The sequence below is a fragment of the Nipponia nippon genome, unplaced genomic scaffold, assembly GCF_047370975.1.
Source record: "Nipponia nippon isolate SJK-2023a ecotype South Korea unplaced genomic scaffold, ASM4737097v1 scaffold_4, whole genome shotgun sequence".
Taxonomy (NCBI): Eukaryota; Metazoa; Chordata; class Aves; order Pelecaniformes; family Threskiornithidae; genus Nipponia; species Nipponia nippon.
In genome coordinates, this window is record NW_028262358.1 from 55,084,070 (window position 1) to 55,107,753 (window position 23,684).

At 40.5% G+C, this 23,684-nt stretch overlaps 1 protein-coding gene across 5 annotated transcripts; it reads right to left on the reverse strand.

Annotated features, from left to right (window-relative positions):
* Positions 1-3,666: 3,666 nt before the first annotated feature.
* On the reverse strand, positions 3,667-23,679 carry KATNA1 (katanin catalytic subunit A1). 5 transcript variants are annotated; one of them, XM_087777529.1, is made up of 12 exons: positions 23,532-23,546; positions 19,326-19,390; positions 18,159-18,333; positions 17,286-17,443; positions 14,803-14,986; positions 13,044-13,165; positions 11,554-11,659; positions 11,015-11,173; positions 9,757-9,883; positions 8,043-8,177; positions 7,641-7,767; positions 3,667-4,010 (listed from the first exon to the last, which is right to left on the reverse strand). In XM_087777529.1, exons 3-12 carry the CDS (start codon positions 18,327-18,329, stop codon positions 3,812-3,814), a joined length of 1,488 nt encoding a protein of 495 aa, XP_087633655.1. In that variant the 5' UTR covers positions 18,330-18,333; positions 19,326-19,390; positions 23,532-23,546; the 3' UTR covers positions 3,667-3,811. The 5 variants fall into 5 exon arrangements, with proteins under 5 accessions (XP_087633655.1, XP_087633654.1, XP_087633653.1 ...); XM_087777528.1 differs by lacking the exon at positions 19,326-19,390 and having other exon boundaries at positions 23,532-23,679; XM_087777527.1 differs by lacking the exons at positions 19,326-19,390; positions 23,532-23,546 and adding an exon at positions 22,938-22,997.
* Positions 23,680-23,684: the final 5 nt, after the last annotated feature.

Consider the following 23,684-nt stretch of genomic DNA (forward strand, 5'->3'; position numbering starts at 1 on the left):
CCATGCTCAGCTTAAGTTGCTCTAGTGAGGGAGGAAAACTAGGCTTTCCAACCCCCCGCTTAAGGAAAGATGATCATAAGTTTAACAAGATCTCCGCGTTACTCAGATACCTGTCCTTACAGCTGGTCTGTGACAGGAACAACTCGAGAGTTGTCTCAATAAACGGACAGCACTACAGTGGTAGAAGCAGCATTTCTAACACTGAACTGCCTTCAAAAAAAAAAAACCCCAAAACGACCAACCCAAAAAATAGCACCTAGCAGCGCAGCGTGGTACACGTCAGCAGACGATAACAGGGATGCTATGCAAACTTCCTTTTTTTTCTTTTTACCTCGTGGGTTTGTACTTTGCGTTTACTTCCTCAAGCTCGGTGGCAGGAGAGCACAGGGCCCCAGCCGTTTGCGGGGCACCCAGCCGAGGAAGGGCGCTGGAAGCGGGGGATGCGTCACTGCTGGCTGGGTGCTTGGGGCAGGCGCGGAGCCCTGAAACGCTCGAGCAGAGCGGCTGCCGAGCTGGAATGCGTGGCAGTGACCGGCAGCCCCGGAGCCCCAGGACCGCACCACAAGAGAGCTACCATAACGATAACATAGCCACGTAAGACAGAGGCGATGCTAGAGCTACAGAGGCATCTGCACTGAGAACGCAACATAGCGAAAGCAAAGACGAGAGGCGGTTGTCATCCGTGGCTAAAGGGGAAACTGCTGAGGCTCTGGCACAGGCACGGTGACTGCACAGACGAGAGGAATGGTTGAAGAAAGTCTTCAAACAGTCGCAAACTCCTTTTTTCCATGTCTGTGGAAATTAATGTTCTTTCCACTTTATGAACTGGTCCCTTCATTAACGTAGTTCAAATAGAAGTGATGTATAAGGCTGAAGTTTAGCTTCTTAGAAGAAAAAAAAACAACAAAAAATAACAAGGAGTCGGATGGACACAATCCACGACAGTCCTTACTGCACAAGCATAGCATGAACTGCAAGGCAGACGGAAATTTGGCAGCTGTTAGCACGTGCTCTTTGCATCCCTGCTTATGAAACTGTAAACCAAGCACCTGCACAGCAACAAGGAGATTAAACTCAATTCTAAACAGCTGCAACAGAAATAAATGAGTGGTTAAGCCTGATAAAGTCTTAGTACTGCTTCACAGCTTGGCTGATTTCCATGAGCTAAGTAACCCTCTTGCCTTCTGCGTCACGTTCTACAACGTTACAAAGCACAAGGGAAGAAACGCTGCCATCAGGTTAACGAAATCAAATAAAAAAAAAATAGTGCAAATCTTGAATCAATGAATTGCCAGACAACACTGCTGTGCTACAGAGCTGGAGCTACCAAGTGTTAAAAAGTTACAGCACCAGTGTTCTGCTTTAGCATGTACATGGTCTCGTGCCTTTCAGCGGAGCGCTACTTTGAGCTGGGACCGCTCTGAACCATTTGTAGAACAGTTTAAAAACTTCACGCAACTAACGCAGTTCGGAAAGGGCAACTGTTCTGCGTGGCAGTCCTGGTAGGTCTCACTTTCCCAGTACATGAGCTGGCAAGGATACAGGTTCCCAGCTGGGGGAAAACCAAACCACCAGCCCCGCCCCCCCAAAAAACCCCCAAACCAAAAACAAAACCCAACCCCAACCCCCACCCCCCCAGTCTGTAGGATGGCAGTAGGTTTTTCAGAAAGGCAGCATCTTTTATCTCCCATTCTCACGCGCTGTGGCTCTGGCTGCAGCCGCTGTTGCGCCTCGCCCTCAGAGCGCCCGGCTGCCTGTGAAGACAGGGAGGTAGGCCGCGCTGGCCCTTCCCTCCGGGCGGGAGCTCCAGCGGGGGGGCTGGCTACCGTCAGGCTCCCCCTTCCAAACCAAAACGAACCCCTGAGCCACAGATTCAGCATCTACCACTTCTTTCCCCTCCATCTACCACGTATTACCCCGGTGTTGATGTTGTTCACCTGGAGCGAAGAGGGCCGGTTGAGCTGCAGGGCTACACTACTGCTTTTAAAATGAGGTTTACTTCGGAAGTTCTCAGAATACATCACGCTTTCAGTGTAAGTGGCCCTGGGCTGCTTCCAAGGACTACAGCTTGCGTACTCTCCCAGCTTACTCAGGGGATAGATTGAATGTTTTGGTTTGCTTGCAACAAAATGATTTATGAGAAGAAATCTCCTCCTGCAACGCAACTGACGGCTATATACTCATCCTAACATATAAATAAAAATAAGAGAGCCCACTTCCTCAAAATACTGCATCTTTTCCTTAACTCGGACACACATGGCTATCCTTTTCAAAGGAAAGAGGGAAGTTTATTTTCCATTTTGGAGATGAAAGTCTACAAATACACACACTTGTATACTCACCTGAACGTCTTCCTTCCCTTCATTTCTGGGCTCACCGCGCCAGGTCCACCCAGGGATTCAGGAGCTCCCAACAGTATTTGCATCTCAGTGTCTCATCATCGGCACTGCTGGAAGCCCCTTTTCAGTGTGTCCAGCTGTCGCTCATGACATAGCGGTGAATTTTAAGTACATTAACAAGATACTCACGATAACGCCATTTATACAACTCATTTGCCTTCGACTCAGGCTGCCAGTTTTCATTACCATTTGTCCTTTCCGTCTGCCTCGCAGCATCTGACGGGACGCCCGAGCAGGAACCCCACAGCCAGTTTCGTCCAGCATGTATCTACCGTCTGAAACAAGTCCAGACATCTCTGATCCATGAAAAAGCACGCAGTTTAGCTGTAAGCAGAACTACAGCTGGCTGCTCCGAGATAAGCTAGCAGGAAGAAGCGTTTCCAAAAATAATAGGAGACGGACAGAGATGATAGATATTTTAGTTACAGTGAGCACTGTTGAGCAAAATCTAGAATTATGACCTAAACGGTCACTGTAGAACCGTTCTCTGAGAACTGCTTCTCCGTTCCACTCGTCAAGTAATGCAGAAGGAGAATTTAGATTTTACATCAATTGTAAAGTCAGGGTTACGAACAGAAATCAATGGAGCACAAACACGACGCGCGTACTGCCTTCTCGGAACAGCCTGACCAGAATAACCGCGTAGTGTAAGCCAGGGCCCAACCTGCCAGTCTGGAGTTTTGAAGCTTACAGTACCAGGCAGCGAGGGAAGAAAAACATATTTCAGAATGCCAGAAAGCTTTTGTTCCCTCTCGGACTTACAAGGAGGCCGCACGTGCGACTCCGCATCACTGCTGGCTGCACAGAGTTACGTTTACACTGGCTGGATGTATTTTAATCTTACTTAATAGATACTGCAAACCAGTGATGATCCTACCCCTTGCTTAAACTTCAGCTGAACCTCCTGACTGTTGGCAGCGCAAGGGTTGCTGTCCTGAATCTCAGCCTTTGTACAGCTTCTTTATTAATACCTTCGAAACGGTTTAAGGGTAGAGTTCTCTACGATCAGCTAGCAAAACCATCTACATAACTGCGTCTTGTTCATCCCATTTTCTAGTTCTCAGCATTCCTTACTCATTTAGCAGGGCTAGTTTGGGTTTTTTTGGTGTAATAGCCATTTTTCAAGAGTAAACCCTCTGATCAAGAGTTCGAGTATTAAATTTAAGTAATTTTAAAATCTGGAAGATCAAAGCGTATCCCATCAGTATCTTTCACATTTGAGAAAAGCGGGTAACTTTTGAGCTAGTTCAAAGAGAGCTAGACAGAATTTGCATTTTAAAAAAAAAATTTATTTAGACATCTGTTGCTCTTGAATTACAAAAGTTAAAAAGAGCACGCAGTGCACTGACACACTACTTATTACTTCTAAAGCTGTTTTAAGACGTAAGGTGGCTTCTTCAAGATAAGACAACTCAGCACGATCCAAATTCAACTATCCATTTCTCATATTTCTCAATGTCCGCAGCAGATACAGATTTAGAAACTTTCTTCAAAGCTATTTCAAAGTCTTCCATAGTTGTTGGCATGTGCATTTCATCTCGGGAAAGATTTCTTATTTCTTCTGGTGTCAAGCCTTCGATACGCCTTCTCATAGCCATCAACGATGCATCTCTATTAAGGATGCAAAAAAAAAAAACACCAAACAAACCAGTTACTCAACACAGGTTGACAAGCTCAGTTGTCCGAAAGGCTCAACACAGCATTACGGTGAAGCTACTGCAGTCAAAAAGATACAATAAAGAACCGTAAACTTTTATGGGAAGATCTCTGAGTGCTTGTACAACCTACAATACCATGCTATCCATATTTTACAAACATGGATTTACCCTCACTGGATCTTTGTATAGCTGCTATTCACAGGCTGGGCAAAAGAGGCAGAGACCCCGAGGTTTATCTAATGCCACTGCACGCCTATGATGTAGCTGCCGGTTATAGTATTTTTAAACAGGAACAAGGCAACGTAATGGTTTCATTCCTCGTACGTACAGAAGTGGCTGGAATGTTTTGAATGTTTCCTGGTCCAAATAGGAAGCCCACTTTAGAGGCAGAGAGGTCTACAGTATCTACCTCCACCCTGTACATTCACAGCTAAATGTTCAACTACAAAATCTTTTGAGCCCGTGGCTCCTCAAACTTCTGGCCTCAATAAGCATTATTAAGTGTCTTTACAAGCGTGTCATTTTCTTACTGCATTAAGTTTGACTGCATGTGGATTTCCAACAGCAATATCAGTAGCAGCAGGTGATGAGCTGGTGAGGCGATAAATGGGTAACACTGAAAGACTGAAGTTCCCGCTAATTCATTGGTATATAGCTTATAATAAGAAGAAAATTTTGTTTAGCAGTAAAAAAGATGGAAGGGTAATCCTGGCGATATCACAACAGTATACAGAACTTATACATTGTCTTCTAGTTGGATTTAAAAGGATGGTTTCAGCACATTCCGTTTCAGTTCCACCCCCTCCCCCCAAAGGAAACCATAACTGACAGACTTTATAGATTCACTAGATAATTGTTAGCAGTTAGAATGCATAATACAATAACTACAAGTTCAGAACAACCCAAAAAAGTTGCCTTGTTGAACCCCATCTTAGTCAAATATCACCATGCTTTGCTGTTCTATCATCATTTGCAAACTAAAAGCCAGTGTCACACAATGCCGGGGAGGGGGGAGCAGGGATGGGGGGAAGCATCCAATGCATCTAATTTGCTTCCAGACAGTTTACAAAAAAAAACCAACCCAACCCAACCCACAAAACCAAAAAACACAAAACCAACCCAACCAACTGAACAAAAACCACCCACCACACCCCGACACACCCACAAAATTAAAGTGCAGCTGCCACCACTTTCTTCTGTAAAGTCATTTTGCTGAGAGTCATTCCAACATCAACTCTCAGTGCTTTCTGAAATGCACCCTTAGCGCCTGGAGAAGCACCAAAGCTATATTCAAAAAATAAGCAGCCACCCACTGGAACACGCAGCAGGGGTCAGTTCCGTTCCAGAGGCCTTTCAACCTTCACAGTCCGCTCAAAACAACGATTCAAAGTCCCTTCATACTCACATCTAATATGCAATTTAGATGCATTTTACATTTCCTGAATGTCTTATTTTAAAATAAAGGTTCACCTTCATTTTCCATGGTTATATGCTGACTGTCAGGAACTGTACTGTTATCTCTGACTGGTTTTCACTCTGGTTCAGCAAACTTTGGATTTCACCTCAAATTCTTTAAGGCAGGAGAATAATTTGAGCAAACCAGAGAGTTCTTGGCTCACTTTTTCTTAAGTTTTGCTTGTGTCACTAGCAAGGACTGTTACAGTCTACAAGTTTGAACTTTACTGTTCTTATGTACTGTATGCCTGAACCATACAAAAGCACTTTTAACTCAGCCATATGTCTTTTTGCCTCAATGTAAATGAAACAATCACGTTTAAGATCTGTTTTTCCTGACACCATTAACAAAGTGTAAATACACAGGCTAGTATAAGTACTTTCTTACTAATTTCAAATCATGCACATCCAAACCCCAGTTTGTCTGGATTTCTGGTTGCTGCCACCTCAGTCATCTCTAAGGAGACTGCCACAGATGAAAGGCTCAGGTGTTTCTTTATGGGCTTTTTGTTGTTTGCTTTTGCTTTGTTTTTTTAGTATTTGTACAAATGGACTGTGATTAAAAAATAAAAAGCAACAGCATGTGTGTGCACATATATATAAAAATATATATGAAATTGACTCAAAAACATTACTAGTATTCTGCCTTTTAAACAAGTGTATTGGTATCCAGTATAAAATTAATTACAAATAACAAACACTGAACAGACCTGAGGAGACAAACTGCACCTAAAACGCACAAAGCCGCCGGCCAGACAAACTCTTTCCCATAACATGAGCCCATTAGCGCAAACTCCTTTCAAAGCACAACCGACACCAAGACTGAGCAACACAACACCACAAATTCATCTCACGAACCTACAAATGAAACAAATCTGCACAACGCTGGCTCAGAGCAACTAACACACCGTTCTTTTCCCAGACACTATGTAAGGTTTGTTCAGGAAATAGTACTGAGCCTCCGAACTCTTAGCTCAGCCTTAAGGGATCCTGCTGATAGGACCCTTTGGTGGCGGTTTTGTGTACAGGCCACTCGCAAAGCACATCCCTGCAGCACAGCACGTTGTCCTCTCAGGTGTGCTGACATGCGTTTGCAGCGCTGCATTAGGAACCAAAGCAAGAAATGGATCTGTGTTTGAGGAAAGCAATGAGGCGATGTTTTTAATCCAGAACAGTTCTCTTATCTCGTTCAAAGTACAGCCCCACAGCAGTTGCTCTGGCACAACTTGGAGCTCAAGCCTTGCACTGCCACGCTTCAGTGCTACCTCCAAAGCCTGAAAGCATAGTTACACAGGTACTTCTTAGATGATGACAACATCTTAAGAAGTTGTGCTTCTTTGTCCCTTACTGCTGATTCCATAATTTGCCACCGCTGCAACTGTGGCCAGTGCAAATCTTTAGATGTAAAACAGATGACTGACATTAGTCTCTTAAAAAAAAAAATCAGTCCTTTCCTTCCCTTTTCAATTTTTGAAAGAAAAGAGTGGGGGAAGGGTTAGAAGGTACTTTTAGTCGATTATTTCAGGAAGCTAGGTTATAGAATAGGCCCACAAATGATTGCGTGCAAAGAGTACCGAGGAGAAGGGGAGATGGAGGAGGTAGAAGAAAACTGAAGTCAGCCTCATCACTACGGCCAATGTGCTGAGTACACAGCTCTTGTACCGTCACACAACAGGGTATACCTTTTCTGCGTCATGAAGGAAGAACACTCTGCGTTTTTACTTCAGTTATTCTGGCCTCTGCCACTATCGCCTCTTACACACGGATGTTCTGCCGAAGTAGTGATAACCTCAGTGGAATGGCTGCAACTCTACAAGTTAAAGTCTACCATCCCGTGGATATTCCTCACGCAAGGAATTTGGTGTACATGAAATAACACAGAGTTTTACCTAAATCACAGCTTGTTTAGATTAGTATGTTGCAACTGCTCTTCATCATTATTATATGAAAATATCAAATGGAAATCTAGGTAAATATTAAGGCAGTATTTCACCTTTTAGCCATCCATAAAAGACAAGTTACAGTCTGGTTTTATCCAACAACTTTAATCATGTAAATTAGTTACTTTACAAACAGTTTTCTCAGCATTTGTAGCAGTAGTAACACAAATGATGCAATGTTAACATACCTGCATACGTTGGTAATGTCTGCACCTGAATAACCCTCCATTTTCTCAGCTATATTTGCAAGGTCAACATCATCAGCCAGTTCCAGCTCTCGCAGATTTATTCTTAGGAGTTCCTCTCTACCTTTTGCTAATCAAAGAATAGAAAATTGAGTCTATACAACTTGCTTTCTGAAGATAAACAATGAATTGAAGAAGGATAAGAAGGAAGAATGAGAAAAAAGACACTGTACTTGCTACAAAGGTAAACATTCAGTGTTTAGATTTAACCTGGTCCTGAATTCATACATGAATTTGCATACATGTATCAATTAGATTTTTAAGCCAGGTGATCAAAACTAAAGGAATATTGATAAAGTTTAGATTTTAGTCTTTTCAACCACTCCTCTCCCCAAATCTTTATACCTGACGGTAAAGGAATGTAAATTCTCTTTTCTAGTCTCCGCCTTAGGGCTTCATCAATATCCCAAGGAAAATTAGTAGCAGCAAGTACCATGACCATCTTGGAAGGATCATCATTTTCAGTAGCCCCTCCAACACCTGCATTGGAGAAAAGAGGAAGTAAAATGTACATGTGTTTTGTGAAATTTCACGTGTAGAGAGAACAACATCCACAATTGTGTAATATTAAAGCAGCTACTCTATTGCACTTTAGTGAGTCCAAGTGCAATAGAATCACTAAGCACAACAGAGGTCAGTTTTTCACCTCTATGACAGCCTGCAAGCAAAAATGGAGACTCGGTTTAATTAGGAGCAGTGACACAGGCCACTGCTCAGATTAGGAAGTTCCTCTGTATCATGGCTGGAACGCTTTTGCAGAAGAGTTGTTTGTATTTCTGCCATTCAGTGTTTGAATTTTCACATCCTGTAAGAGCACGTGAGGAAAAACAAAACCACCCCCCAAAACGATCACCACACCAAAAAAAACAGACATCCACTCCCCCAACAGTATTCACTAACAGCCATGCAAAAGAAGCATTAATCCCCTACAAAATTTCTTCACTTCTGAATTCAGGCCAAATGTTTCACATACGCAGGTGGATTCTTACAAACTGCTGAAGTGAATATTTAAATTTGGTGGACTGAATCACAACTTCTCAAAGGCCAACAGAACACCTCAGTCTCTAAAGTACTCTGAAACTACTGCTGTATGAAGAAGTTAATTTCATTAAACTTGCTACCCTCTGCATTTACTGGTTTTGCTTATAATCACAGGATTGGGCTGTGGAATAGCCATTGTACCTAGTCTGCCTGAAAATTTGCATATAAAACACCATTTACGAACACTCAAGTAAAAGGACTTCAAATAGTTGTTACTAATAAAATTAGCTTATGTACATACTTGAGTTACAAGAACAGCATTACAGCTCTGCTGCTATTTGAAGTCAAACATAAAAGGGTATCAACATCAGAGAACCAGAAATAAATATACAAGTCTTCTGACTCATAAAATTCTATCGCAAATTACTCCATAGATTAGCACGTTTCAGTTGCTCCTTTCCTTCTCCCTGCTCACCAGAGTATAAAAAGGATGCCTCGATAGCAACTCTGCACAGTGTTACCTACTTTTAAACTTTATTGATTTGTGAAATATTACCCAAATAGCTGTAATGAACTCAATGTTTTAAAAAGAAGAATCTCCCAACCACTTCTATAAAAAAATCAGAAAAAAAAAAATTATCTTTAGGAGGAAAAAAAAAAAAAAAAAAAAGAGATCCCAAAGAAGTTAAATGTAATGATTGCCTTTGAAGTTTAAATCGGAAGAGGCAACACTTCTTTTGAACCACTTTTTACTTGGTTTTGGAGAAGTAATATGCTAGATCAAGACTGAGAGGAACAATTAATACTTTTCTTCTGCAGTTTTGAAATCTTGTATTTTCCACCGAATCTTCATTATTCTGGATCAGTAATATAACGGTCATTGCTCAAATGCTAAAAGACTGTTAAACAATTGGTATCTTTTTTCCTTCCACAACAACAGTTGGAATAGTGCTTTTGTATCTTTTTTACCCCAATTTTATGCAAGGCTTTCAAACAAATCGCTTCTGAAGAATGAAGTTTTGATTTTTTTTTTCAAGTTTCCTGCAGTCCAACACTTCCCAGTGATCAGGTTATTTACCATCCATTTGAACTAGCAGTTCTGCCTTCACACGTCGGCTAGCTTCATGCTCCTCTGAAGTTCCCCTGCGACTACAGATGGAGTCTATCTCATCAATAAATATAGTTGTCGGGGCATAAAATCGAGCCTAAAGAAAGCAAAAGATAAAGCAGAAACTGAAATGGCAGTCTACTCACATTTAAGAAATAGCAGCATATTCAGAGCTGAGTAATTACACATTTATCCCAACGAATCAGCTCACAAGTATCAAACAATACCTAACCTTCCCTCTCTTTGACCATTGCACACAACTATAGAGCAGCTGTGCATTCATTAATAACATTTGAGCAGAACAGTTTCTGGCAAAGTCCTATAATTGTTAGGGTTATAAACAAATGTTTAATAAGCTAAAGGCAGTTTTATACACTAGGAATAACATCTGTAACTGTGAAAGTCATCACAGAATGCTTGAATAAGAACTCAGTTAAAGCTAGGACACCATGATATGGAACCTGTCCAAAAGACAGGCTGACTGCAAAATAACTCTAACCTTTCTGAAAGCGAGAGAGGTCAAAGACAAGGATCTGTGATAATAAAAGCTATTGTCCTACAGCAGCTGAGATGCTGTCCATCGTGTATACGCATTTTTGGTTGATAGGCATATCGACTCATTTAATATGATCAAGTTATACTGTAAAAATCTTCTACTTCCTGACTTTTCTGACTACTGTAATTGCAACTCTGCTGCCCCCTTCAGTACTGGGCACCCTAGCAAACACGGCATGCAAACCTGATAACACACACACAAAAAAAAAAAAGACTACATGTTCTGAGCCGATTTCAAGTGTTATGTGCTCTGAAGCCAACTACAGTTTGGAAGTCCACTTATTTTAAGCACAAACACACAAAACTCCATCCATAACAACAACAACAAAACATGCACAGCCTAAGTAGGGTTCTCACCCAGAAAGCAATTCGATTCTATCTCCAGTTTTACATTCAAGTGTGTTTTACAGCACTCATCAGCTCATAGCGAGCTACCTCTAACGTAGCAAGCTAACCCTGAAAATAAAGATGACCTCACTTTTCAGTTTTTATAAAGCAATTTAGGAATAATCAGATCTTGAATGTACATGGCCAAATCAGAAGGTCCTAAAGTGTTTGAAGCTTGGAGAGCTGTTTATGTATGCTATGAGTTCTACATCTTGGCAAGGTTTCATTATTCCAGAAGGAATTCTACTTCGTTATCTCACTATTTATGTTCAGCTACTTCAATCACCATTTCAAACAGTAGACGAACAAGTTTCTCAGATTCTCCTCTGTATTTTGAGGTAAGTGTGGAAGAAGAAACATTGAAAAAAGTAGTCTTGCATTCAGTGGCTACAGCTTTTGCCAGCAGGGTCTTTCCAGTTCCAGGAGGACCAACCATCAGCACACCCTATTAAAATGAAAAAGGACCACTCTTAGGACAAGAATCAAAACAGAGACAATTTCACAGTTTGTTTAATAGTGTAATATTAAAATACTAGACGTAAACTTTCCCTTGAAAAGTTATTCAAAGGTAAGTAATTAATTACTATTGCTTACTTGCAACAATGTTTGTAAGCTACATGTAAAGGTAGCTTACATTTACATGTAGCTTTACATTTACATACAGTGTGTTTATCTGGCTGACATCTTTGTTTTGTTAGTACTATTTACCATAGATTTTGTTACTAAAAAGTGGAAAGGATTTATATAAACTGTAAAACACCTGAAGTTTCTTCTTCTGCCAAGATCCAATCTCTGAATCTTACTTATGATCACATTTTTTCATACCTTCCATGGTCTTCTAATTCCCTTAAAAAACTCTGGCATCCACATCGGTAAAACTACAGCTTCCTTAAGCAGCTTTTTGGCTTCTACTAAATCAGCAATGTCATCCCTGACAAAAAAAGAAAGTTGTTTGACAGATTCAGACAGGCTGCAAAAGAATCAGCCCACAGCTCAAAACAATATGCAATTAAACTTATTGTTATGTAACGGCTCTTCCATAATTCAGGAAAATGAGTTGGATTTATTTACGTTCTAGTGGCAAAAGCCTACAACAACTACAGTTGACATCCAGCTAGTAGACTCCAGCTGGATGCAAAAGCAAAGAGAGACACATTAATTATTTCACTAGAGCACTGTTGTTCTTATTCAAAGAAAAAATAAGCAGAATAAGGCAAGTTGGTTAAACTTATGCTAGTTACAGATGATGCCTTCTTCTTTTGCTGAGAGGTTGGCTGTCCCTGAAATGTGAATATCATCGTTCATCATTACAAGAACAATTTACTGAAGACTAATAAACGGAGCTGAATTAAAAAGAATTTTTAGAATCCTTTTGCAGAGTTACAAATGTATTAATTCTTAGATACCTTATAGGCTGGTCTTATTTTCTTGAGGGTAATTCTCAGGGCATTCCACTTAACAGCATGTGCCCAAGTAATATTCTGGTTTCAAAACATATCTATATGGAGAATTAGTTTCAAATCTGAAGTTGTAATTTAAGATTCAATATAAAAACTGATACGTATATTTACATATTAAACCAAAATACATCACAGTTGCATGCATATAAAGTTGTCTGTGGGATTGTTCAGGTTTTTTTTAAAGCCTACTTTATTTGCCAGAAGGTTTTTACTCACTTAATCCTCACGAAATCACGTAAGCTTGGAAACATTTGGAACACAAAACAACCTCTGTATAAGGTTTAATATTTAACACATTTATGTAAAGGTACTGATACGTGGTTATATTTTATACTGGTGGTCACATCATGTCCAACAAGATTTCAAAGGGTTCCTATATTGACACAACTTCTTTGTAATTGTTTTTTTATCTTGGTACGCCTCTGGGTAGCAAAACAGGTTTTTAAATGAAGAGACACTGGCGGACACTAGAATCTTACACGTTGCAAAAGAGTATCTCAAAAATTGATTTCAGGACTCTTGGAAAAGTTTGAGAAGCTTTGTATGGTCAGGTTGGACAGGGCTACGAGCAACCTGATCCAAGGAAAGATGTGTCTGCCCATGGTAGGGGGTTGAACTAGCTGATCTTTAAAGGTCCCTTCCAATTCCAACTATTCTATGAATCCATGGGTGGAAAAAAAAGTTCTAAAAATATTCAACTACGCAACAAGTTTAGATGCCTATTTCATGAGTAAAGAAAACCTGTAGGTACTTTTTATATGTAAGCATACGCTAAAATACTTAATTCTTGTCATGTTGTATAAGAGGAAAAAGAAACAACTACACAGAAAGACTGGCAGTGGTATTCAAACTTACCATCGAATGTTGGGATTCTGAGAAATGATATCTCTTTCCAAAGCTTCTACTAAATCTTTATCATATCCAGTACTATCAAATTTCTTTGGTTCAGACTCTGAAATCTCAGATGTGGATTTGTTCTACATGTAAAGGATATAACAACATAAATACATAACAATGGTTATGCTACTAATTGATTTTTATAACGAGACCACAATATCATCATATTTCTAGAAGGCGGCAACATAAACCAGCATGAAAATCACAAAGCATCCATATTACTGCTGCACTGCAGGATCTGTGTGGTTCACCACATTTCTGTACTGCCCTGGTCCTGTTTCCTTCTCCCCAAAGCGAGCATATTGTACTGATGCAGTTTCTTTGCTTTAGTAGGTAATCAAAACTGCACACACCTATCCCAGTATAACAGCGTTCGCCTCTTCTCCCAGAGAAATCAAAAACTATCTGAGACAGTAGCTGGGTAGGGGGAATTATGCGTGAGACTGGATCAAAAAGCGTCATACTGAGCTAGAGTATCTCAAATCCTGTAAGTGTCATAGATATGCCATATATACGGGATGCAAAAAAAATTAAACAGGACTTCCATATGCAGGATGAGCAAAGGTGATCTGCAGGAAGACCACAGAAGTAAAAAAAGAGCTAATTAGCTGATACAGAAGCATGGACAAGAACAGCAGAGAAGCAGCTCTGCAGCAGAGCAGAAGCAGAGAAGCTATACTGTTGTAAGGGCTCAAACAGCAGAGACCATGCAACTGAAAGGAAATAAAATGCACCAGACATACCCTGTTGTGGTTTTTTTTTTGTTTTTTGTTTTTTTTTTTTTTACACACTTAACAGCAAGCGCTGGTGATGACAGAACAACTGTAAAAAAGAAAAAAGACCTATCCTGTCTCTGTGTGTGTGTATATCCTTAGTGAGAAAGGATTATCAATAAAAACCAACGTAATTTAGCTCCTAATAAAAGTAGTAGCTTACAGAGCTAAACAGTTCCACCCTTGTAGTTTATACTGTTTGCACAGGCCATGACACCTTGCCGCAACGTAAGGTTGCTGAAGCTAACAAACTCTATTATATGGATACTTGATTTATTCAGACTCTGGAAAACTATGAATTTAGTATTTTCAATATGATCTCTTACTCTGGTCATCAGCTGAATTTAGGGAGACCAGAGCACAAGCAAAAATTAAAGCACTCTGATTGCAAGAATAGATCATTCTCTCTCATGAAGTATGTTGGGTTTTTGTTTACTTTAAATTGAAAAGAGTCTGGAGTTAATATCAGATCTCAACAACAACAACAACAAAGTAACGGTCTCCCTTTAAGATTTATTTAGTCTTGAAATGCTTTGGAACAGGCAAGTCAATCTCAGTCTAAAATATACGAAAGCAATTAAAGAACCCACAAGGACATCCCATTTGAATGAGCTCCATCACGCTCAGTGGTATAATTTTAAACAACTATCTGCAAGTTGCAGTAAACAAGCCCACATTTACCAGATCAATCCCTCCAGAGGAGGTGGGTTTTTTTGTTTTGGTTTGGTTTTTTTGTGGGTTTTTGTTGTTGTTGTTTTTTTTTTTTAATTAATCAGTAACCAAGAATGTCCATAAAGCAAAAATATCTTACAAGGTGAGATTCAAGTCAGCATGCTGACTTGAACATAAGAAAAAATTTTATAGGCATCTAATTTTATAATACACTCAATATTAAGAAAGCAAGACTGAGCTTCTCAACTTCATGAAGGTATTTGCAAGCTTACCTTTTCCTCTTTTCCTTTATTTTGCTGATCCTTTTTTTCCCGGCTGCGGACTGCCTTCCCTTTATCATTGGGATTTCGAGAGGATGGACGGTGAGGGCCTCTGACAGCTGCACTTATACGGTTATTGTGACCTCTGCAATCACTGCACGAAGCAGACTGACGTTTTCTGGGTCCTGGCGAAGGTCTAATTAGTTGTAACATATGCAAAAAGCCTCAGTGTAAAATCACTGGTGAGCACTACATAACCAAATCAAGTGGTTACAAACTGAAAAGCCATTTTGCTCAAGACAAAAATCTGTATGTCAGAAACAAGACAGACATTTTTAGACAGTCACTAAAAATCCATTTTCCCTTTGCCACAAGCTCAGGGCTCATTAGCTTAAAACAAGCTCCTTGCTTCGTATATTTCATAAATAAAAGTAATCTTAGTATTATGGAGCTTAGGAAAAAAAAAACCAAACCAAACCAATATATTTTCTCCTTATCACAATGGTCCTCACTCTCCTACCCAAAGAAATGTAAAGGTTTCTTGGGAATGACAATTTTGTTTTCACTTCCTTTTATTTTCACTTCTCGGGAAAGAAAATATATATGTGTGAGGCCTATAGCTGTTTGAAACTAAACTACTTTGAGAAGCGTATATGAATAAACCAGTATCGTCATCGGTACTTTGGATTTCTTTTTTGAAATTCAGTTTCTTCCCCATACAAATCCATTACTCTCACAGACGTACTTTTTCCATGGGCCTTCCTAAAATTACAGCGTTAATAAGCTATCAGTAAAGCTTAAGTTCAAGGATATTTCTAGAGAACAGAAAATGGAAGACTCTGATTTGGAAAGCATTTACTTGAACTAGAAGATGTGTTTTGACATATAATTCAAGATATATCAGGATCCAGTACCTTCGTAAAAGTTATCTTTAATTGATTCACAGCAACAAGTTTGTCAGAACCGTACATATCTCTTCAGGGTGAAATGCATATTACGAAACATGAATATGCTAATGATAAGATCATGAGTGTTAAAGTCTTTTCACTCTTCAGATGGAGTATCTACCAACCTATACTTTTATTTATGAACACTTAGCCACCTATGAATTCCACCCCAATGCTCAAAATAAAGAAATAGTATGATTACACATTTAATTTCCACCTAAACTTGTGAGTTCTGCTATCTCAGTCTAGGATTTTACTGTGGTTATTCCAATACAACATGGCCCAAGTTTTCACCATGGCTTTTTCATATTATCGCAACTCAATACTTCACCACCTGGCAAGATAAATGGAACAGAAAGAGTTCTCTCAAGTCTTTCCCTTTTTAGAAACATAAGTTTGTGTATCTCTTCTCTAGAAAGCTTCAAAACATTAGGAAAGTTCTGCCTCCCAGACTCTATTCTTCCAGAAGGTTTGAATGAGATCGGCTAGCAGTGTTCCAAAGTTATTAAATGAGAGAAACAGAAACAGTGTGATCACACAAGACCCATTTCTTTCAGAAAGCAGACTTAAAATAAATCAAAAAAAAGTAAAAATGTACCCATAAAGACTGAAGTTATCCATCTGTGAGAAACAGCTTCTAAGTTCAAAGCCTCAAAGAACAGTTTGACAGTACAGCCAAGCTGATCTAATAGTCACTTTCTGTCAAAGTGCACAGTTCCATGTCTGCTTTGCATGCATTCCTGTTTCCTCCTTCATGCTACCACTGGCATGTGTTAGAACCTCCAATTAATCACTTCAGATAGCTAATCTCAGGGGGAAAAAAAAATAAAAAACAACAAACCCAAACAAAAAACCACTAGCCCCACAAAACAGTGTCTTTTTTGCCAGTTTAGCATCCTGAACCAGCTAATGAATGCCAACAAAGACAAAAGTGAAAAAAACTCAGGCAACTGTGGAGGGTAGGACTATCCTTTCAGCAGCAGCTACATTGTCAAACCACACCGCAGGGCCTCGGTTTCACAGGCACTAAGCCAGCATAATCCAAAACTACTTCTGAAATAAGCAGACTTGCCTGCAGCCGCTTGTTCCCACCCCTCCCCTTGAGCTTATGCTAGCCTAACTGACCAGTTCATGAAGGAGATCAGGGAACCACCTTGCTACACAGAAGGAACTGAGCTTGGACACTTCTAGATTTTACTGTTACTCAGATAATACTTCTTCATCCTTCTCATATGAGCTACATGCAGAATCATTTTAAAGTTGATGAGAAGACCAATTCAGGAACAGAGTTGAGCTTCCATAGGATGACGAGTTTATCTTAAGTTTGGGAGGGGAAAGCTTGACATTAGTCAAGCCTATATAAGATAAAAGCCCCAGAACGTTCTGAAGTAGGCTGCCTCAAAATGGCATCTCCTTCACCACAAATGGTGGCAAGCCGCTGGTGTGTTACACATTTAAGTTCTAGAACAAAAATTACACAGGAACAGGCTGAAGTCAAAGCACACTTTGCCCTGATAAACGTTAATTTAGGTCTTCAGGTTCTCTTACCTACGTTCAGCAGGTACTGGCAAAGACCAGACTTCTGCATCATGAGCTGGTAATTCTTGTTGTGAAGCTTTCAATGGAGTACTGTCTAGTTTAAAACTCTCTAACGTTTTCATTATATCTTTCACATGCTTAGCTTCCACACTTATCTCCTGCCAAACCTGATTAAAAAAAAAGTAGATTAAGCACATTGCAAATAAGTTTGTAACAGTCCTCTGTTCAAGCCCACGTAATGCCTGGATGGATTCCACAACGTTTCACAAGCTACCTGATTCCACTTCAATAGACAAGAATAACACATATCAGATATTAAGAAAGTTTTTCTGCCTTCCTCATCACATTTAAAGAATAAACAAATAAATTTTGGATTTAACACCAAAGAGACTTTTGACAAATTCTGCATATTAAACAAGCACGACAGAAAAGAGCGCAACCTAATAGATTGAATGTCAATGAAAAAAAATTATGGTTTGTGCTAAGGATAAATTAACGTGGTAGCCACAACTCAGTTTCTATTAAGAATCTGTAAGTCACACTACTAAAACACTGAGAGGAAAATAAGACTATTCAAAATGACACCAGCCTAAAAAACTTCAGCATCACAGGGGCACTCATCAGCAAGAAGCTGACAAGCCAGACAGTGCACTACCTCCCCAGGGCTGTGTTCCATTCCCTGTTTTGTCATTGTCAGCACAAGAAGTCATAAAGAAGACTTAAATAAGTCTATATAATAATGAAAGAGCCTATATATATAACAGCACTACAGTTTATCAGAGAATGGTGTAAGTATTTTTAGACTTTTGTTTACCATAGGATAGGCAACTTTTGCTACTTTAATGCTTTTCCCTCAAAATGTCCCAAAAAAGTACTATTTACCTGTTGCCATTTCTGTTGCAGATACGTATCTCTGACAGAGTAGAGGTACTTATTCATTTGGTCAAGAACTCCCTGGTAGTAGACCATCGCAGAGTCATAATTTCCCAGTAAGGCATATTCACGGGCCAGCTTTACATTCTCACTGATCATAACAAGGCTCATGTTCAACATGAAGCTGAAAGAAATAGGAAATATTAAGGAAAAAAAAATCCCAGGACCAGAACAAATTTTTGTGACTATTTTCATACGCTCATTACCTCATTTGGCATATAAAAATATAGAAGCTGGAAATATACTTGTTAGAAAAAGGTCCTAGAATGAATGTCATCCATATAAAGAAATAACTGTTTCTCTATTACTAGAAATGAAACTCTCGACTTCATAGAATTGTTTCATACAATGAAGATTCTATTGAAAAGCATATACGAGATATGCAGATTTAAATGCACCACTGCAAGACACAACTGCATACTCTCCCTCCCTCTTTATTCTATTGCAAGATAAACTGGTATTTTACTGTTAGCACTACTACAGCGTCCTTACTATAATGGCCTATGGCTTAAAAACACCCCAACAGACAATAAACCAAAGCCCTTCTTCCAGATGCATTAAGCTTTGTTAATTTTTTCACCTTAACATTCCATGCATACAAGTTTAACAGTCTGATTTTTGCCTTGTGGGGAACATTATTTTTCCATTCATTTGATTTTACAGTTCTTCAGATTTATTTAATGTTTCTTCGAAACAAATATTCACCTTCCATGCCCAGCTTGTGCCTTCCTATCACCTTTGTTTTTACACTTAAAAAGAGATTCTTGAAAAACCTTGAGCCTGCTAAGTTATCACTGAAAGGTAAGGAAAGGCCACAATGAAACATTTAGAGTGCAGCTACCCACTTCATTTAACATACTGTTCACGCTACTTTTCCCCACCGGTGTTTTTTTTTGTTTGTTTGTTTTTTTGTTTTGTTTTTGTTTTTTTGAGCAAACATCATGGACTGTGACCACTTCCACTTTGTAGCATTAGCAGAATTACGATTTATACAAATACAGTAATAAGTAGAAGCAGTAGACTTATTCTTTATGATACAGCCACTGTCCATATAGCAGTCATCCTATGTTCTTATTTGTTACCTATACATCCCAATCCCCTTCTTCTCTAAGATACCTGCACTGTCTCCACTTTTCCTGTCTCTTGCATACCAAGAATTTCCCCACTCTTCTTCTAATTTCCTAGAACCAAGCACAGAAAACATTAAAATAAACAAATAAACATGCCTGCAAGAGAGTCGTCTTGCTCTCATTTCAGTACCTGTACCCCATACCAGTAACAAGCAATTGCAGACAAGCAATTACGGCTAAGCCCTGGGATGAAGCATACTTGATACAGATCAACTATTTAAAGAATGTAAGAGGTACTAAACTCACATGCGCAATAAACAGACTTAAGACTGAACACATTTCAAGACCAGGTCATGGTCAAATTTGGACACATTTATCACAGGTTTCAGAAGCCACGCTTTGCACGCACCAGACAACCTATTGCTAGAATATTAGCTCCCCATTGTAAAGAGGGGCTGCTAAGTACAAATCAAACATTTTAAGACTTCCACTCCTTTTTCTGTCCCTTTCCCAAGTAGCTTTATGCCCAGGCACACAGCTGATCCATTCCCGAGCCAACATCCTCTTCTTTTTCCTTCCTTGCTCTTCCTTTCCCAGTTTCTCTTGAAGCAGACAGCTGCTGTGAAAAGCTTCAGCCCAAAACAGCAGAACTCTGGCAGCAGCAGAGCTGAAGACAGGCCTCTGACAGCCCACACCCATCCACACAGAAGGGACCCGCGGGGTTGAGTCTGGAAACCTGCTATCACAAGAACCTACACTATATAATCTCACTCGGGCCAGAGACTCGCTGGGCTGGCCAAAACGATGTCTACAAGCTGATAACAGTTAATGTGACCAGCAACTACAAAGACTACCATATCCCAGTCTAATTAGGCTTTGGAGACACAGTTTGACTTGGGAGTTGTGTTGGTTTTTACCTCAGGAGAAAGAGCCTGAAGATGTTTCTCAACTACTGTATGGATCACCACACAGCTATTACCAAAGTTTTCCCTGCTATATTTAGGAGCAAGCTTTTCCACTCCTGCTCATCCTACCAGATACACCTGTTTGCCTGTCCTGAGAATTCAAACTGATGACTAACACTACCGAAATCACAAGTTGAGCAAGATGCTAATAAATGTTTTAAAAATCAAGTAATAGCAAGTTACTAAGGCCAAACTAGATTTTCGAACACAGAGAGAAGAAATAGATAACTTTTTTACACTGAATGCTGTAGAGCAATCAAAGCGGAACAGCAATCCTGTTTAAATATCTAGGAAAAAGAAAAGCTTGTAAGTTTCATCTTGAAATGTGAAAATAGCAAGAATTAAAAAAAAAAAAAAATCTAAAGAGGCTAAGTCAGAAAGATATGAAAGCCTGGGACCAAAATGACAGTATTGCACATAACAAAAGAGTAAATGTGATTTTCAGGTGAGAGAAGACAGAGAAAGGAAGGATAGAAAGGAGAAACAGACACAGAAGAAGAATGAGCTAGTATCTCATGGGGCGGGGGGAGGGAGGAGAGGGAGAAGGTGCTCATTTAAATTTATAATGCTTCCAACATAACCAAAAGTAGCAATTCCAACAAAAAAACAGGAATCCATCTGTTTCATCCGTGGTACTGAAAATGCAAGAGAATTTAGTTTAAACTAGAAAACCAATTTAATTTGTTGCTTCTTGTTGAGTCATAAGAGCAGAAGAGCTTGAAGTGGCTTCCAAATACAAGGCTCTTCTGTACAAGTGGGGCAGAAAAAGCTGCTGGCTCTGCTTCTGTCTGGACATGCCTCTGCTGCTGCCACTTGAATACAGGTAGTGTCAGAGCTGATACACTAGTGTGAGTCTATAGGATTACGGCACCTGTAACTGAAGATGCCGAAGCAGTTTTAAGACAGGGAAAAAAAATAGAGTTAGAGTACTAATGTGAAACCAGATTAAAGTTTGCAGCAGAAAGTCATAGTAGACTGCGGCAGCTCAGAGTAGGGTGTAGACACATGTGGGAGAGGCGTGAGTATACACAAATCCAGAGCTGAACTAGACCTGAAGGAATTAAAAAAAGAAACAAACAAACTAACCCCCCCAGAAAACCAAAAACAAACCACAAAACTGATCCTGTACCACTTAAAAATTTTTAAAGTATTTACAAAAATCTAGTACCCTCACGTAACAGGATGCCAAAGCAGCAAGGCTGCACTTTTCAGCTAGGACCTCTCCATGAATCGTGCCCAGTGAAGCTATCTACGTTCCAACAGCAACTGCAATAGTAATGAGCTTGTAAAGTTTACAGTGAATAGGATATAAGGACAATAACCAGTGAATAGGATATAAGGACAATAACCTAAGCACTTTGCCTTGCAAGTTTAATTCCACACTGTGTACAAACACACACACTTCACCATAAGAATACTCATTCTGTACACTAGCTGTGAGTATAGATCGTCCCCTGAAATTAACACAATAGAAACCCACCAAATTAACCCATCTCTAGTATCAGAATACATTTTATCATTTGTTCCAAGCACCTAAAATACCTCTAGAGTTTGGAACAGTTAAGAGCAGCAGGGGTTGAAATGTAACAAAGGTTCAAGATACCTACAACTTTTGAGAATGAGGTTTTAGAACTTATTTTTATACTTTATTTCAAAGGTAACAGCCTGACCATCATCAAGAAAACACTGGGGATACACCATGTTTTCCACAATGACTTCAAGAAATTATCATAAGGAACAAGTATAAGTAATTTTGGCTCACATTCATACATTAGAATTTGGGAAGCTGTAACTGAATACAACACCAATCCTGCTTCACAAAGAAATCCCCCACAACTTGAAAAAATAAAAGAAGAGATCGATATGCAAATGTTGGGAGGGAAGATTAAAGTTGGTGTCTATCAGTTACTACAGGGGACCCACCAGGTACTCTGCAGACCCAGAGAACAGCACAAGCCATACAAGGAAAATACTTCCAAAGAGTCCTTCAGTCCAGCCTTAATCTTTGGATTAAGCCAGAGCCTGAATTTTGGCAGACTGTCCATGTTTCCATTATTTCAGCCTGCTATACAGGCTCTGACATCAAAGTAACCATGTAAAATTTGGAAAGTTCTCTCAACAAGCTAGAAGAGAAAAAAAACCCCAAAGTACCAGCTTTCAGGAATCGCTTTTTAGTGATCACAGTGGCCTGTCATCAGACTGCATCACCTCCGAGCTCCCTTCCAGCCTCAGTACTCTTCTTCACAACATCCACTCCTAGCAACATTTGGTATCAACAAGCAATTGTGTTAATTACTTGGGAAACAGAAGAGTTGCCAGACTTCTTGGACACTAAACAAACTGGTTCTCATCCACTTATTGTATGTAACAGTAACGGTAGCAAAAGAAAAACCACCAGCAACCACGAACATAAGCATACTTAGCTGTTTAAGCAAAAAAAAAAAAAAAATCATTAGATAGATAGGCTGTTGGCAGATGCTTTCAAGGCTAAACCTTTCAAAAGATTAAAAAAAAATAATCATATTACTTACTCCCCATTCCATGGGAGCTGGCATTCTTTTAGATAGCCAATATTAAATTAGCAAATTTCTCAGAAAATTTAGAAGGGTCTGCAGCAGAATGGATATCTAGAATTGATGCCAACTGCTTCTCTCTGTTTGGAAAGACAACTAGCATAACTGCAAAAAGCTTACTTCATTAAGTTGGACTCGATGATCTTAAGGGTCTTTTCCAACCTTAACGATTCTATGATTCTGTGATTAAAGAAAAACAAAACAAAACAAACAAACAGGTGGAGGGGGAAGGGAGAAGCAGGAACCAAAGTTCGGCGTTGGAAACGGTGCCATGCCAGAGCAGCCCACCCAGCCGGACTCCCCAGGCGCAGGCTGCTGAGCAGCCATACACCCGCCGGCAGGCGCCTTTCGATGGCTTCAGGGACGCCACGGCGATGCCCCGCGCGGCTCCGAGCACGTACAAGCTACAGCAGTGACCTAAGACCGACGAGCACGGTGTAATAGTCACGGGTGTCAACGACGGCAACGACCGCGGCGACTCACGCCCAGCGAACCAGCGCCGGGTCCCCGGGCCGCGGGACAGAGGAGCCGAAACTCTCCTCCCGCCCGGGCGGAGAGGTGCCCGGCTCCCCTCAGGGCGGCCCGCGGGGCGCGGGCGTCGCCCCTCACCTCAGGCCGGGGCGGGGGGGAGGTGCACCCCGCAACGGCCACACTGGGGGAGAGGGACGGACAGCCCGGCCGCCATAAGGAGGGAAAACACCGCGCGTCACTTACTCCTCTCCAGAGCTCGGCCCCACCGCGGCAGCAGCTCCCAGCAGCCACGACCCCTCCGCTTCTTCTTCCCCCTTCCTCCTCCTCCTCCTCCTCCTCCGCCTCCTCCAGCGGCGCTAACCCCACCCCCGGCCTTGCCCGCCTCCTGCCGCCGCC